This window comes from Enoplosus armatus, chromosome 6, assembly GCF_043641665.1.
Source record: "Enoplosus armatus isolate fEnoArm2 chromosome 6, fEnoArm2.hap1, whole genome shotgun sequence".
Lineage (NCBI taxonomy): Eukaryota > Metazoa > Chordata > Actinopteri > Centrarchiformes > Enoplosidae > Enoplosus > Enoplosus armatus.
In genome coordinates this window covers 7,848,159-7,863,788 of record NC_092185.1, presented here as the reverse complement: position 1 = coordinate 7,863,788, position 15,630 = coordinate 7,848,159, and the positions used below count along the sequence as shown (strand labels likewise).

General features: G+C 39.4%; 2 protein-coding genes across 6 annotated transcripts; one reads left to right on the top strand and one right to left on the bottom strand.

Annotated features, from left to right (window-relative positions):
* Positions 1 to 1,331: 1,331 nt before the first annotated feature.
* On the bottom strand, positions 1,332 to 5,501 carry bend7 (BEN domain containing 7). The gene is made up of 10 exons (XM_070908058.1): positions 5,438 to 5,501; positions 4,782 to 4,859; positions 4,343 to 4,696; positions 3,899 to 4,018; positions 3,457 to 3,809; positions 2,723 to 2,830; positions 2,422 to 2,539; positions 2,202 to 2,315; positions 1,915 to 1,956; positions 1,332 to 1,390 (listed from the first exon to the last, which is right to left on the bottom strand). Exons 1-10 carry the CDS (start codon positions 5,499 to 5,501, stop codon positions 1,332 to 1,334), a joined length of 1,410 nt encoding a protein of 469 aa, XP_070764159.1.
* A 1,598-nt stretch (positions 5,502 to 7,099) lies between these two features.
* Positions 7,100 to 13,699, top strand: prpf18 (PRP18 pre-mRNA processing factor 18 homolog (yeast)). 5 transcript variants are annotated; one of them, XM_070907228.1, is made up of 11 exons: positions 7,100 to 7,255; positions 8,112 to 8,189; positions 8,430 to 8,456; positions 9,963 to 10,064; positions 10,153 to 10,266; positions 10,733 to 10,879; positions 11,116 to 11,184; positions 11,440 to 11,580; positions 11,679 to 11,750; positions 11,837 to 11,992; positions 12,889 to 13,699. In XM_070907228.1, the coding sequence occupies exons 1-11, from the start codon at positions 7,190 to 7,192 to the stop codon at positions 12,967 to 12,969; spliced, it is 1,053 nt and encodes a 350-aa protein (XP_070763329.1). In that variant the 5' UTR covers positions 7,100 to 7,189; the 3' UTR covers positions 12,970 to 13,699. The 5 variants fall into 5 exon arrangements, with proteins under 5 accessions (XP_070763329.1, XP_070763327.1, XP_070763331.1 ...); XM_070907226.1 differs by lacking the exon at positions 8,430 to 8,456; XM_070907230.1 differs by lacking the exons at positions 8,430 to 8,456; positions 11,440 to 11,580.
* The last annotated feature ends 1,931 nt before the right edge of the window (positions 13,700 to 15,630 follow it).

The following is a 15,630-nucleotide window of genomic DNA, read 5'->3' as shown; positions in this document are numbered from 1 at the left end:
CGTATAATGAACTCTAGTTTAATGAATTAGCGTATTCGATCACGCTTTATCTTCATAAAAAAATATATGGTTTACAATACGAGGAGGAAACTCACGAGATCTCAAAGGGTCCTCTGCCTTCACAGTGGAGGCTTTAACATCCCCTTTAATGAGCTGTGAAGTCTGGCAACAAAATCTCTACAATGGAGTGTACCTTTAATTTACTGTTTTCCCTCCAATTGCACCTACAACAACATGACATTGACTGGCTGGATGAGTGGGTACTTAACAAAGGCTGTGGTTTATAAACTTGTATTTGTGCACTTGTCTTTTCATATAATTATGTTGTAACAAATATTTTGTTAAAGTGCTTTGTTACATTAAAACAGTACTATGATTATTATTTATGCCTCAAGAATGTTTCAGGAGGAAATCCAGCTATATGAAGCCTTTCTCTAATTTATTCTGTTGTTAATTTTACTGTCTAGCATATAAAAAACAACACAAAAACAAAATTGTCAAGAAACCATATTTAATGGTGCAAAGAACTATTCATTTCATATGCACAATGAGCAGACATGAAAGAAATGCTGTATTACATCACAATATTAACAACAATAGCACTGATATGCATAGCCTAGAGATTCTAATAATAAAAAGAAACACCTGTTCATAGAATACTGTATATTTTTATATTTTCAGCCAGATGTAGCCTATTAATTAGCAAAATTGTCCAAAAATACATCAGATATTTACTTTCTGATGTAATGTTTTTAATTGAGGTGGATGCTGCACTGCACATTACACCCACTGAAGTACTGGTCACTTAAAAGGCACAATCCACAATGGACAACTTCCTGTAAAAGTAATTTGTGTAAAATATATGAATGCTATACTGTTACAGTACTTTGTCTCATTTTAGACTTGTGACTCCTCCTAGTAATGACATATGACAACTAGGCAAGTATGCTTTTAAAGCTGTAGCCCATAATGTAAACAGTAAGTCACTTCTAAACATGAAACATGACCTGACATTTTTTAACCACTGTATAGTTCAGTGTCTATTGGCACAAAATCCTCTTAAGGTCTTAATGACCCCCCAAAAAGGCGGAGTGTGTATATATGTGTGTGTGTGTGTGTGAGAGAGAGAGAGAGAGAGAGAGAGAGAGAGAGAAGATATCATTAAGCAGGCTTTCTCTTCATTTGGTCCCACAGTTTTTCCCTTTACATCCATAACACAGAGCAGATTACAACTGCAATGGAAAAATCTAAAGTGGCAAAATGCATCAAGTTAGAGAAGTAATGAAGACAATCAACAAATCTGCTGTAAGGCCATTGTGGCAGCCCTTGAATCAACCAGTCATGTTCACCACTGTCCCCTCCACACTTGCAGGCTTGTTATAGTCACAGCCTATAAAGGACGGAAGAAAATAAAGTTAAAATCTTAAGTATCAATGCATTTGTGTGTGCATGTAAAGACAGCTGTGTTCACACGTTTGGTGGATTTTTTACAGGTCTCGTAGCTTTCCTTGGGAAAAGAAAACAGAGACAGCAGAAAGAGAAAGGCTATTGTGACAGCAAGAATGAAATAAAGAGGTGAAAGAGGGGATGTGGTGCATGGTGTGAAGATAATTAGCTGACATTTTGGGAAGCTGCATGAGAATGTCAAATGTCACAGCGACGGCGTGACAAAGACATATGAGCCAATGAGCGAGCCAGCAACATCAGTTTGTGTGTGTGTTGTTACAGTAAAGTGGTGAGAGGTAAAAGACATTGTGGGCTCAGTGGGGGGCTGATGGTAAGATGTTGTAGGGTGAAGTGCTGATACAAGGGGAAAGGTGCAGAAACTGAATGAATGGGTAGCATAGTGTGTGTGTGTGTGTGTGTGTGTGTGTGTGTCTGTGCATGTGTGTGTGAGCATCATGAGGTTCATACTTGTGGAAGGTCCATTTAAGACTTCTTCTGCTTCCGCAGCATCTGAGGAGCCAACAGAAGAACAAGGTTTACCTCTTTGACTGCTAAACTTTGCAGTTGACTTATACTAGCAAACATACTATAGCAATAAATTAACTTCCTTTGACAATGCTCACAAAACCCATTGCATAATAAAACAGGAGTAAGCGATTTAAGAAGGATACTAGATAAAATGTAAGTATACAGTATGAGCTACTTCAGTAAAAGAGAGTAGGGGGAAAACTTAGCAGCAGACTCTGTATCAGTACCTCTTTTCAGCCTTCTCCTGGCAAGTTTTATCTGATCTTGAAGGATCTGAACCCAGTCCCGTGGCCCGGGCAACTTCTCTATTCTGTGTTCAGTGCAGTATTTCTCTGTAAACACTGGACACAGTTCACACAACTATATTAATGTCTCCCCAGAAATACTGTGACATTATTGTTGTACCCTGGTACAGAGACTGATCTTTTGTATGTTTCTCTCGCTTACCTTTGATGGCACCCACAATGTTCTGGTCCAAGCCCTTACGGTTATCATTGAGCCCTCGCTTCCTTTTACCATTTGGCAAGGAGTTGGCCAGGGTAGCATCGTCAAAGAAGGCACACACCTACACACATAGTAGCCCTGTGTTAAACATTGCTGAGCCTTGAGTGAACATAGCTTATTATTGAAGTAAATTATTAGATGTTTGTGTTTTTGTTAAAATGTAACCAGTGATGCCACATGACTGCAAAGTTAACCACAATCACAGGGCCAGTGAATTGACTCTTAAAAATGAATAGATGTGCACCAGTTTCCGGAACAGCAGGCTGCCAGAGCGTGTATAGTTGACCAGAATGGAGTCTAGCTGAGCCTTTGAGATATACACGTCATAATCCTCTGCAAGACGCACCTCAGACTGAAAGAGAATCAAATAACACATTGCGTGAATCATGATGTATTATGGGAAAATGGTCAATTAAAACATAACAAGATTCAGTTTTTAGAAGGAAAAAGAGAGGAGACACATGAGACTCCTTAAGTTATAATGTAGCGTCATTGTAAAATTAGGCATGAGGATGACTGCACAAAACTTAATATCTCATACTTTCCCAAAATTATGATTTGAGATCCAAAGAGGTCAGGGAACACAAATGCCCTCCTTAGCAGCAAAGAACGTTACTTGGCAACAGCTATTAATATATGCACATGAAGTTAATGGATTTTAAATTGAGTCAAACATGGAGATGTTAAAGAGAGAATTTTTTATAATAGAAATAGAAACAATTTTCTTAGCTAAAAAAAGATACATGTTAGGTTGAGTTAAAATAGAAAACAGTATCCAGTTTCTTCTCAGTGTAAATAGAATAAATAAATACATTTGAAAGCCTTTTGAGAATTAATTCATCTGAAAGTTAAAATTCATGACTAATGTTTCTGTGGGAGAGAGTGCAGTGCACTCACATCATAAATTAGAGCTGCAAATGAAGCACAGAAAACATACATGGGCACATGTACATTCATGCACACTAACATGGAGATTACCTCTAACGACTGAGGTTCCCTTAGCTGGTTCAGGAGAGGATTGTGTGTGTTGTTGACAGTTGCTGGATTGTTCTGAGGTGGCAGCACAGAAACCTCAGAGGAGACGCGGTGACTGTTGGGTGTAGATGAGTCTTGCTCTTTCTCACACTCCTCCCTCTTTCCAGATTCTGCAGGTGCAGCTCTAAGTGGCGATGCCTCCAGAGGGGCAAGAGCAGCCCTTCTAGTACTGGACACAGTCACTGGTGCCACTTTATAGATTGGCCTCCTCTTGCGGGGCCTACGGCTCGGAGCGGGGCCCGGACCAAGACGAGGTTGGCATGGTGATGCCGCCTGTTCCTGTCTTTCCAAGGATGCTAGAAAAAGTAACACATTAAATTTTTTTCTCTCTCCCTCTCTTTCTCACTTTCTCACAGTGTGTCAGTGTTTGTGTTCATCCACTGACCTTTTTGAGTCTGCATCAGCCTCCTCATGGCTCGCAGTTCCTGCAAAATAGCCTGCAAGGTGCCCTTACAATTACACATGCAGCAGGGGGTTTCTGGTACAGCAGGAGGGACTACATCTGCTGGAAAGTCAGCATTGGTTAGTGATTGTCTACTCAAACATGCATACCCATACTGGTGCAATGTGCTTTCTTGCCTTGTCTCTGACTCTGACAACAAAGTGTGTATATGGGTGCATGAGTGTTTGACTGTCTTGTATGGTTAAACTTGCAAATGGTGCCAAGTGTCTGCCTCACACACAATTACCTCTGTATAGTGTCTGTTGCTTTACAAAAAAAACGGGTGTCTGGTCACTAGACACTATCTCCTCTCTATTTTATCAGCATTGTTTTTCTTTCGGAAGTTAAAGTTGTGTCCGTTGATTTTCATGCTTTGGTACACCCTACCGTTAGCTTCATTCACTTTGATCAGATCCTTGGTATTGTTGAGGACCCTCATGGCTTTGGAGCGGGTGCTGTACTGGCCGCAGCCTGGACTGTTGGGGATAGGGGTGGATATGGATGGAGGTGAAAGCCCTGGGTCCCCTGCAGAGTTCCAGCTGTCGCTCTGGTGGTCCTCTGATACAAGAGATAAAGGTGCAGGCTGATGTACCCAGGTCAGATGCCTATCCTGGGGCTCCTTTGTTAAGCTGTCCTGCTCTGTTACCACACGCTGATATACCCTGCCGGTCTTATCACTCAGAAGCCTCATCATTCCTGTGATTTGCCTCTTGATCTCCATCCCCTCGTCCCCCACCCAAACTACGTTGAGAGAGAAGGGCGTCGGTATAATTAGTGACATCTGCCATGATATATCATAGAAATTAATATTTACAGTGGCACATACCATCAGGCACAGCAGCATCCTTAGGCTCTCCGTTGGCATCTTTGCAGCTGGAATTTATCATATATGAATGGTCAAAATCTGCAAGACAAACAGGTTACAGTTACAGTGCAGCTGTAATGAAATAATTAAAACTTAATTTTCCAATGAGACCTGTGTGACAGATGTTGTTGCAGAATGGTGTTGCGGCCTTTTGCGTTGTGATTGTGCAGGCTGATAGAGACTATGATGTCAAACGAAGAAGAACCCCCCCCCCCCCCCCCCTCCCATCCCATGCAGAAACCACCACCTGTAGGTGGTATGAAGTAGTGTGGTCAAGAGAGGTGGCCTCGAGCGTGTAGCTCCAGCAAAAAGTGAACCATTTAATGTGCATGTTGTATGTTGAGAATGCGCAACATATTTTCATATTTTGCACTATTCGTTTACTTAATTTATTCTTCAATCTACGTTGAGGCTGGTGCCCAGGAAGCTTTTCTTTTTTACATGGAAGACTTGAATCATTAGAGTTAGCTGCAGGTGAAAACCGAGGCACAGACTATGGGCATTGTCGTGGCCATCGCTTTTGTTTACAGAGTCGTCTCTGCTGGCACACAGCGCCAGACAAACACCCAGACACAGACGCGCGTCTTGCAAGGTCTTGCATTCATTCAGCAGCCTACCTTCATCCGTGACCAGTTTAAAGCTCTGTGACTTCCGTCTGCTCTTCCTTTCCCCAAACTGCATCTTCAGGGGGAATATAGTCTACAGTAAGTCGTGCAGTCGAGAATCGCTCTCCAGAAAGACGAAATCACTGACTAGATATACACTCAGCGGATTTACTCTCCGCCTGCCTTATTAATCAGTTAAATTTCTCCTCAGGCTGCGCTACAGATCCTGTCATCCGCAGATTTTCACCGTGTTGATCCTAAATGGAGCTGATCAATGCTAATGTATGATCTATTCCCGCTCCCAACATGATGCTGGTTCTTCCCTCTCGCCATGTAAATAAATTAATGACTTTAATATTAAAAATTCGTCACATATCCCTTTGCGCCACCTGATGGTATGTTCTCATCTAAAAGGTCGAGTCAGACATTTACCACGGCATTGCCCAGACAATGGACTGACATATGAACAAAAGCAGTACTGCAATCATCAACTTTTTTTTTCTTAATTCTCAAATTATTATCACACGAATTATTAGTGCCTTTGTTGTTGTTAGAGCAACTCGTTGTCTAGATAAAATAAAATAATGAAATGGCCGCCTATTGTTTGACAGGAGCGAGCAGGTGACTGAAACTTAGTGGGTTGTTCAGTTGTCGTGTTAATACATTTATTAGAACATAGAAATAGTCTATCTCATGGCAGGCAGGACTTTTATTAATGAATAAAATGAATTTTCTCTCACTCCAGTCATGACCTCGCTTCGGGCAACTGCATAAATTCTGAGTCACTGGCAGAAAATAGGAGGTAGTCTTGAATCACTTATGACAAGTGCAGGCCAGTTGAGGTGGTGTCACTTTTTCCATCATCTCCTTCACTCTCAATCGAAAATGATTTCAGAGAGGTCTAATCATTTTCAGTCCTTGGAGACTGACCCTCACACAGACTATTTTGTACCTTTGTGAATGGTCACCTGCCAAACCTAAAATCTGCCAGCTGGAAAATAGTATATTACTGCATCGAAAGAAGTGGAGCATCAGCTGTCTGTTTGGAATTTGATTTAGTCCTTTATATTTTAGAATATGCAGCAAAATATAGCAACATGACATGGTCAGATCAGACAGAACAAACTTCATAAACGTATAAAGCCATATTGATTTTATTAAAACTTTTTGATAAAATAAAATGTTATTTGTAGTAAAAAAATAAATAAAAATTATAAGCGCATTATTTCATTTAGAACTGTGTTTAAATAATTTAACCACTTGAAAAAAAAAAGAGAAAGAATGGAGTTTATGATGTTCAGTTTGCTTTTCAGTAGCATATAGTTGCCATCACCCTTTATTTTTAATTTGAAAGAGCCTAAATAATGTTCTTATTTACTGTATCTTAAAATATCACTATATTATAGTAACTACACCCCAATATCCAAAGAAAAACACATAAAGCAGCAGTTTGTTGTTTTATTATGCCCAAAGGGTAGGGAGTGCTTGGTCTTGAAATTATAAGCTTTGATGTTGGTATCTATGCTAAACCATCTAGGAAAGTAAGACTTAAATGGTCAGTTAACCCAAGTTGCATTTTATTTTTACATTTTTATGTAAAAAGTAGATCACCGAGGACTCTTATACTGAAATTCAGTGGTAGGGCTTTTAGTTAACTTCCGGTGTAAGCGTCTAGGTTGTAGCGTTGTTGCAGAAGTCCCGATGTACATGTGTGGGGGTTTTTTTTTCAAATAAACGAATAACGATCACATTTACTTTACCGAAATGGATATACTGAAAGCTGAGATCGCAAGGAAAAGGAAAATCATCGAAGATAAAGAGCTTATTGACGTGAGTAGTTGATGGCGTTGCTTGTTTTTGTTAGCTTGGTTGCTAACTTATTGACTAACATTAGCGTTAACTTCAGTCAACGCCGTCTTTCAAGAATCATCGATGCAACTTAGCTGTTATTGATAGATGTATTGATACAGTATTGAACTCCACGTACAGTAAAATATATAGCGAGCGTTTACGTTAGTGTCCTAAACATAGTAAGACTGAAAGCACCCCGACACTAACATTTATTTACGGTAAACAAAAATAGCTGACAGATAAGTAACATGGCGTTAACGTTAAGTTATCATAATGTAGGCTGATATTCTGATCTTCACTTTGATATTCTGCTTAAACTCAAGTAAAAAATACTATAAATGTTTCTTTAACGCTAATATCAAACTTCTGTTTGTAATGTTTCTCACTCACGTTCTTCCTTAAATGTAATTCTTACCTGAATCATAATATATTATGGTACCTTGTAGACTTCCTCTAATAGTTCTCTCTTTACCTTATGACACCTCTAAGTCATGCTCACGTCCAGTAAAACTTGAATTTCAAAAATGTGAATTGTGAGATATTGCTTTGTTGAAAAGAGTTGTTTTTTATTATTTGAAATTACTATATGCTTGCATGCAGTACAGTGTGTTGTCACATTATCTCCAACACAGAGACAAAAATGATAATTCTGTTTTGTATCATAATATATAGTATGTAGTAATGTCATGCAAGAGAAGGAAAGAATTAGCATGTTGCATCTTTGTTGTGAGAGTGTTACTGTGTCACGCGTAACCACCAGTATGATCTTTTCATTGCGCTGTACATCCAGTTTGAATAAAAGTGTAAAACAAGTCAATTCTTTTTTTGCTTCCAGGACTCCAAACGATTCTTCAAAAGAGCTGATCTTGCACGCAAGGAACAAGAAGACTACTTCAGGAAATGTGGATATAAGGTTGATGTCAATGATCACTCTCTGTCTGTCTCTCTCCCACACAAACACATCTAAATCACTGCCTTTCTTCAGTTCAGTTTTATCTCATGTTTAGTATGACACTCTTTGCAATACTATAGTTTAAACTTTTTGCCAGGAAAAAATAAGGTCAGTCTTTAATGCTCAGGTGTACATTAGTGTTTGTACCTGTGTTTATTGTGCTGTTTTTCCCCAACCTGCCTCTGCTGCCTGCATCTGTAGGTTCAGAGAGAGACTCCTGAGAGCCAGGTATGGGATTGCACAGTGAAAGTAGCTGACAGGATGCATGATGAAAGGATAAAACACACTGTGTCCCAAAGGCTTCCACTTCCTTGGCACCCTTTCTGAAAGTGCACTCTCTAAAGCCAGTCAGGATAAAAGCAGAAATAACATGGTGGAGATATCTATATGTTCCAGTGCGGGTTGTTAGAAATAATCCGGGGAGGGCTGTGTGTTTTGGTGCAAGATAATGAGATAAATTCAACTACGGCGTCTCATTCAGTCAGTAAATGTTTACCAATTTGAAATCAGGCCAGTAGAAATGCAAATTTTCACCAGCTCTCCTCTGCTTATTGTGTTTGATAAATTTAGTCCATTCCGGGTCATTTTGAAAAGACGGTGATTTTACTTACTTTTACTTACTTGCTTACTTTTATTTCACAGTACAATCACTTGCTGTCAAGCGTGTAACCAATTACATAAAAGCACTTGAAAGTTTGAGAATTTATTCAAATTCACCTGCATTACATGAATTTTCAGAACCCGTCGTGCTTCCAATACTCCACCAATGTCAATATTTATGCTTTTAACAATTTATTTATACGAGCAGCACCCACTCTGACAACTGGACTATATGCGGGACCAGTCATCTGTTAAAAACTATTTACAAACTCGTCAGAAAGCAAGGGTACAAGGAAAGGAATCCACAAAGCCCAAATGGGACACAGACATGGTGTGGATTTCAGCATGGGATACTGAACTGAAATAAAAAAAAATCTGTTATCAAGCTGCTCTTCTTATTTTGCACATCATCTGTGACAGCAGCTTTAATATTTAGACCAACTATACGTTTTCCCTGGTTTTGTGTCACTAGTTTGCATTGCCTTGTAACAGTTGCTATATGGAAAACTGCATTTTGTTTACTTTGTGCAAGGCTCAACATGTCAAACATATTAAGCTATGCTCTTTGCACACATGAGTATACTGTGTTTATTTGACCGAGGGCCATTGTCTGTCTGGAAGGCTTTTTGTAAAGGCTTTTCTGTGTGTTCTTTTAGATTGTGTTCCTTTAACCACAATCTAAGAGTGCCGGGATGCATGTGCCTATGAAAGCATGATCTGGTAATATACTCTGAGTTTGCCTGTTGCAAAAAAAAAAGACTGAATATGTTTTGTCTGTGATTAGGCTTTAGACAGCGCAGCCAGCTTTTAAAATTCCACTAAATGAAAGTTATGAGATGAATGTAATATTCAATATTCTTGCTTTTATTGGTAAGTTATTAGGTAACTTGTCCTTTTATAGAAGAGCTGCAGGTAAGATGATGTGAATGTGTGCAATCCAATTTTTCATAGTGACTCACATCCTCTTCAATCCTGAGGTCTCATCTCATGAAGACAATGCAGAGGCTTTTCACAAATCCCAGTTGTATTAGTTTCATTTGTATTGGCCCAGAAAGAGCAATCTTTTGATCATATTACCTCTACATCCCTCCAATAACTTCAGTATGTTTCTGTTCCCTCCATATTGCCCTGAAGGTTGATAAGAAGGAAGAAGATGAGCCGTCCACCTCAGCTAATCCAGTGTTAGAACTGGAACTAACAGAAGAGAAGCTGCCAATGACACTTTCACGTCAGGAAGTGAGTCAATTAAAATATTATCCGCCCATCACAGTCATTTTTCTTTTCATATTACAAGTTAAATGTGATTTTTGTCGTGTTTGTGTAGGTAATTCGACGGCTTAGAGAACGAGGAGAACCAATCCGACTGTTTGGAGAGTCTGACTATGATGCCTTCCAGAGACTCAGGAAGATTGAGATTCTGACCCCAGAAGTAAACAAGGTAGGACTGAGTGTGATCATGTACATGTTTTTATTTCACACTCACTTTGGCAATGTAAACATCTGTTTCCCGTACCAATACAGCACTTTTGAATTTGAATTTGTGTGTCTTGGACTGGGACACATCATCCAGTAAAGATATGCTGATTCAAGTCCATCATATCTAGGAAATAAAATCATACAGCAACCTCTATATTGACAAATTGTCACTGCCATTTTGATGTCTGGCCTTGTACCTTAACCATCACTTCTATGAGTTGTCACCTTATGTCATCAGAAGCAGATTTGATTATGTTGCTTTCAACAAAGCTCCAGTCAAGCTCAGCGACGCTGAGTTGTATTTAAAAAACAGTTATCCATGTGTTCTTAAGTGAATAAATGTGGATGTGTCTTTTAATAGTGTTAATGTCCTAATCTTTAGGCACAGTGTGCTGATTTACACTGTTTAATGCTTCCTCTGTGTCTAGGGCTTGAGGAATGACCTGAAAGCAGCCATGGACAAGATTGACCAGCAGTACCTGAATGAGATTGTTGGAGGAACAGAGTCAGGAGAAGTGGACACACAGCACGACCTGAAAGTGCATGAAGAAAACACCACTATCGAAGAACTGGAGGTACATTGCATAGTCAACAGGGTCTTTTCATCTACTTATGGGCAATGTATTAATAACTATTTACCAATTTTGTAGTCACTAGAATATTGTTTTAAGGTTCACAGGAATCACAAACTGAGAGTTGCAAAATGTTTTATCAGTTATACATTTTTATAATTTCTGTTAAATATCCTTGTCAGATTTAGTAAGTTACGGTCATGATTCAGCTTGTGTCTGATACTGAAACTCTCCTTTAGGCTCTTGGCAAAACCCTGGGCACAGGAGATGACGACGGAGACCAGGATGTCATCGACAAGTTTTTGAGGGTAAGGCAAGAAAATAATGCTCTGCCTTTGATCTAGAGGGAGCTGTTGGATAGAAAATGTTTACTGCACTACTGTGGCTGCTATTCACAGTGTTGTTCTTCATTCATTTACAGTATTGATTTGCATTGTTCTTAAAATGATGAAGAGATATTACACGTTATTTTGATGATAGGATGTGTTTTGTGATGTATTGTAAGATCAAATTGTAATCCGTCTACTATTTTGTTAATAGTCATATTTCCTGTTGCATTCTAGTTTCTTCTTGGTGTTTGGGCCAAAGATCTGAACAGCCGAGAGGACCACGTGAAGCGAGGTGTTCAGGGCAAGTTGGCCAGTGCAACCCATTCACAGACTGAGTCTTACCTCAAACCTCTCTTCAGGAAGCTCAGGAAGAAGGTAACATTTGTGGAGATAGTAAAACAAGCAGCAAGGGTGTTGTTTACAGGGTGTGGATTTACATTTTTCATTTCTAATAGTTCTAATTTCTCTTTCAGAGTTTACCAGCTGACATCAAAGAGTCAATCACAGACATCATTAAATTCATGTTGGAGAGAGAATATGTCAAGGTATGTTATTATCTGTATAACAGTGACCGTGTTAGCCCCTTTATTCATTTACAAATGTATTCAATTACATTCAACATTTTGTCCAGGCAAATGATGCCTATCTGCAGATGGCCATTGGTAATGCTCCCTGGCCTATCGGTGTGACTATGGTGGGTATCCACGCCCGTACTGGGCGAGAAAAGATCTTCTCCAAGCACGTGGCCCACGTTCTCAATGACGAGACACAGAGAAAATACATCCAGGTGAGTCCGTGAGGTCATTACCTAGTGTCTAAATCTCTATTAGGCTGGGATTTGTTTCTTTAGGACGGCGACCCTCAAGATCAAATACAAGCTAATAATAATTAGAAGATCTTTAGCCTGACAGTGTAATTTATCATTTTCATCTTTGTCATATCCTTTAGATTAAACCCATGTGCCCACATTTCACAGTTAAATCTTGGCATTGTGCATGAAAATATATTGGAAGTAAAAAATATTAATGAATACCTCAAGCTGAGTCACAAAGAATCAGACCATATTTTTTTTTTATCATTTCAGTTTATGAAATGCTATATTCAGGCTATTGTGAATCTTGTACTACAAATTAGAATATTTTTTATTCCCATTGTTATTTTGATTACGTAGGGAGTGGTGCACTATTTGTTAAGACCCCCCTTGATAACATTTCTGTGCTTTCTGTGGAAGTGTTCTGTTACTAAAATCAGAAAGACCCATATTGACTCTTCATGTGGCCACATACAGTGACATCATTTTATGACTGGGATTCACAAGGGACAATTCCTATGGTGAAACCTGCTAACACAGTAGACACCTTGCATGTAGGATTCTACATTATTCTTTTCAGTGCACAGTCCTGCATAAATTGGCAATTTGTTGTATGTTTATGTGTATTAAACTGACTGCTGAGGTTTATAGAGGAGGTCAAGGGTGATGTTACTAGAACTCAACAGATGAGGTTATGCATCAATTTGCACATCAATATATCTCCTCAAACACTGTAATCGTGACATATACATATTTGGTCTAAAAATAGGTAAATGTGCTATTTGAAAAATTAATTCACCAGGAGGGATATTTTTATACATTTCATTGTCACCTTAATTTTCATGCCTTGTTTTTCATTTGTCTCTCTACAGGGACTGAAGAGGCTAATGACTATCTGCCAGAAACACTTCACGACTGATCCATCAAAGTGTGTGGAGTACAACGCTCTGTAACTTTAGCTTAACGTAAGTCAAGGCTGTCAGGTCCATTGTATCACAATACAAAATGGGAATTTTTCACAGCAGCTCAATTATGGTTTGTGGCATGACAGAAGAGTGGGTGTGGCATAAATTTCTCAAAATCTTGTATATCAAGGGCTTTCAAGTACATGTGCATTTTGCGGGCGATAACTGTCTACGAAAATGCATAATTTAAACAGAATATGGATGAGTAAGACCTGTTGTATACAGCAGAATTGTGCTACCTTACAAGTGTATTAACAATATCTCAGATTTAGCTGGAGAACACTGAACAACCTTTGAGTCTTATTAGACTTGTCCTTGTGAACGACTGGGAAAACCGATGCACCTGTCTTGCCATTAATAATCTTCAGGCCTTCTTGAAAACGTGTTTGTTTGCGGACGCTCTGGAGTCCAAACCAGGAAATACTTGCAGGAAATATTGGAAAGTGAAAAGGTTTAACTTTATATTATGTTAAAACTGGCTTACATACGTTTTTCAAAGATTTATTTTCCTGATGTGGCAAGCAAAGTGTCATTTGCCAAGAAAGATCCAGTAGTGTAAGTTTTATTACACCTGAGATATGACAGTTCTTAACTCTGTATTGACATGCTAAAATCAGATGCAGATTCAGTTCTATGTGCATGTTTGAGTATTCATTTTTTCAACAGTGTGTCTCTGTACTATCTTGTTAAGAAAATAAAGTGTTGTTTTATTATACCAGCTGTTGGGATTGTTGGTTTTTATGCAGTGTGAAAAGTTCATTTTCCTTCTTCAAGATAAATTTAGTTCTGTAATTGTCTAGGTTTGCTCTCTTGTCTTCTGCAGCTGGACTGCTGAATGGGACTATTTTTAGCCACCATAGTTTTTGTGTTGTCATTAGAAAATGTGTCTGCAGGGAAACAGTTTCTATTAAAGGACTCTCCTCTGTAAATGTGCCTTGGCATGCTTCAGTAAAATTTTGGATTGCCCACTGTGTGACTTAAGAATTAATTAAGAATGTGCCGGTACGATGAAAGTAGCTAATTAAGGAATCAGTGTGCTATTATGTGCTCTATTGGACTGCAATCCAACGAACTAGATTTGCAACAGCTGATTGCTGATGGAAACCTTCCAGTAGTTTGCTAAGATGGTAACATCCAGCATCACACACTGACCTTATTACACTGTGTAACCATAGTGATCCCAGTTTCAGTCCGTCAGCTCTGAATACGTCACTACTTGAGACTCAGCTGGACAGGTTGACAGTTGGCAGGGCAAATACCGTGAACTAATGCTGGGTTTTCCTCTGACATCTCACACTTTCAGCACCCATATCTAACCCGCAGTAAAGAAGACAGTTCTTGTATTTTAACACTTAAAGTGCTGAAACATTTGCACTCAAGAGCATGAAATAACCTGAGCAGAAGTCATTACATTTGTCCACCCATGGAGACATTTACCTGCCTGTCCTTGAGATAAAGTATGCTAAATATTTTGGCTTTTGTCCAGTGTAATCTGTTGTGTCACTGTCAGCTGCGGCATTTGCTTAATCAAGGCCTTGAAGTGATGGCCCAATGGAAAGTATTTGCAGTTCATTGTAAATGAACAAAGAACCATTGCATGTTATCATACCGGGGGGTTGTGTGAGTTCTGTTATCTCCCAGAGCAGTGGTATGCCCAACAGAAAGGAAATCATTCGTCCCAGAGACTAAAGAGGAGCTAAATTAAAATTCTAAACATAATAAAACCACAAGAATTTGGAAGAGGAACGGTATGAATGAATGACAACACCAGCACAATGTGGCACAGTGTTTGGTGAGACAGGGCATGAGAAACCCGCTGTGGTACTTCAAGGCAGATGTCAAAACGCATGCTGATACGGTGGGCAGTAATGACGACTTGTCTGGCTTAGAGCAAGCACAGTGGGGGAGGAATTGTGCAGGAAAGGCTCTTTTGGGCTGAACAAGGGAAGAAATTACTCCCTTAGAAGGAAACAGGACTAAAAAGCCATCACGTTTTGGATACACTGCTGAATGTCTCCCCTATTTCCAGAATGTGCTGTGTGTTAAGAGTTTGTAGTTATGTGTGACGCTACGTGTTGGACTTCAGCTGATGTGTTTCCACTCACTGTGAGTTTCTGTGCTTATTCGAATCTCAAACATGATGCTCTGACTCATGTCAAGTCATTGTCTCCATCTCTTGAATGTCCTCTTCGTTTCACTTCAGCTCATTGAAAGATGTTGTAAAGACCGCAAACTGACCTCATCCCATTCTCTTGGCAGTGACCCTGCATGTGGACATGCTGATTTAATACCGCCTGAAATCCCTGACAACAATGAGGGTTTGTATTCATTATACAAACCCTAATTTGTTTTTTCTCTAATGACCTGAGATCTATGCATAGCCCCATTACAGGCCGTAAGATGTGGGCAAGCCGATGAAAACCTGCTCTCTGTGCTCCTTTTGTTCAGACGTAGGATTGTTTCAGACTAGGACGTGTGAGAGATCCACTCAGTGTCATTAACACATTCAAGTCCTCGGGTTTCGTGGAAGGATTATCTCCCTCGCCCCTGTGTAACTGCATATATTAGCATGCCAATGTGGAAATCAAAGCAAAAGTGTTGCTCAATTGTTTTCTAGTGTATTAATTCATGTTGCATTATGTGAGGAAG

Coding starts and splice junctions, on each gene's coding strand:
- bend7 (XM_070908058.1), bottom strand. CDS start 5,501: ATGCAGTTTGGGGAAAGGAAGAGCAGACGGAAGTCACAGAGCTTTAAA. Junction 4,697..4,781: donor GGATGCTGCTGTGCCTGATG/GTATGTGCCACT, acceptor CTCTCAACGTAG/TTTGGGTGGGGGACGAGGGG. Junction 2,831..3,456: donor GGGAACCTCAGTCGTTAGAG/GTAATCTCCATG, acceptor ATTCTCTTTCAG/TCTGAGGTGCGTCTTGCAGA.
- prpf18 (XM_070907228.1), top strand. CDS start 7,190: ATGGATATACTGAAAGCTGAGATCGCAAGGAAAAGGAAAATCATCGAA. Junction 10,880..11,115: donor CCACTATCGAAGAACTGGAG/GTACATTGCATA, acceptor ACTCTCCTTTAG/GCTCTTGGCAAAACCCTGGG. Junction 11,581..11,678: donor TCAGGAAGCTCAGGAAGAAG/GTAACATTTGTG, acceptor TTTCTCTTTCAG/AGTTTACCAGCTGACATCAA.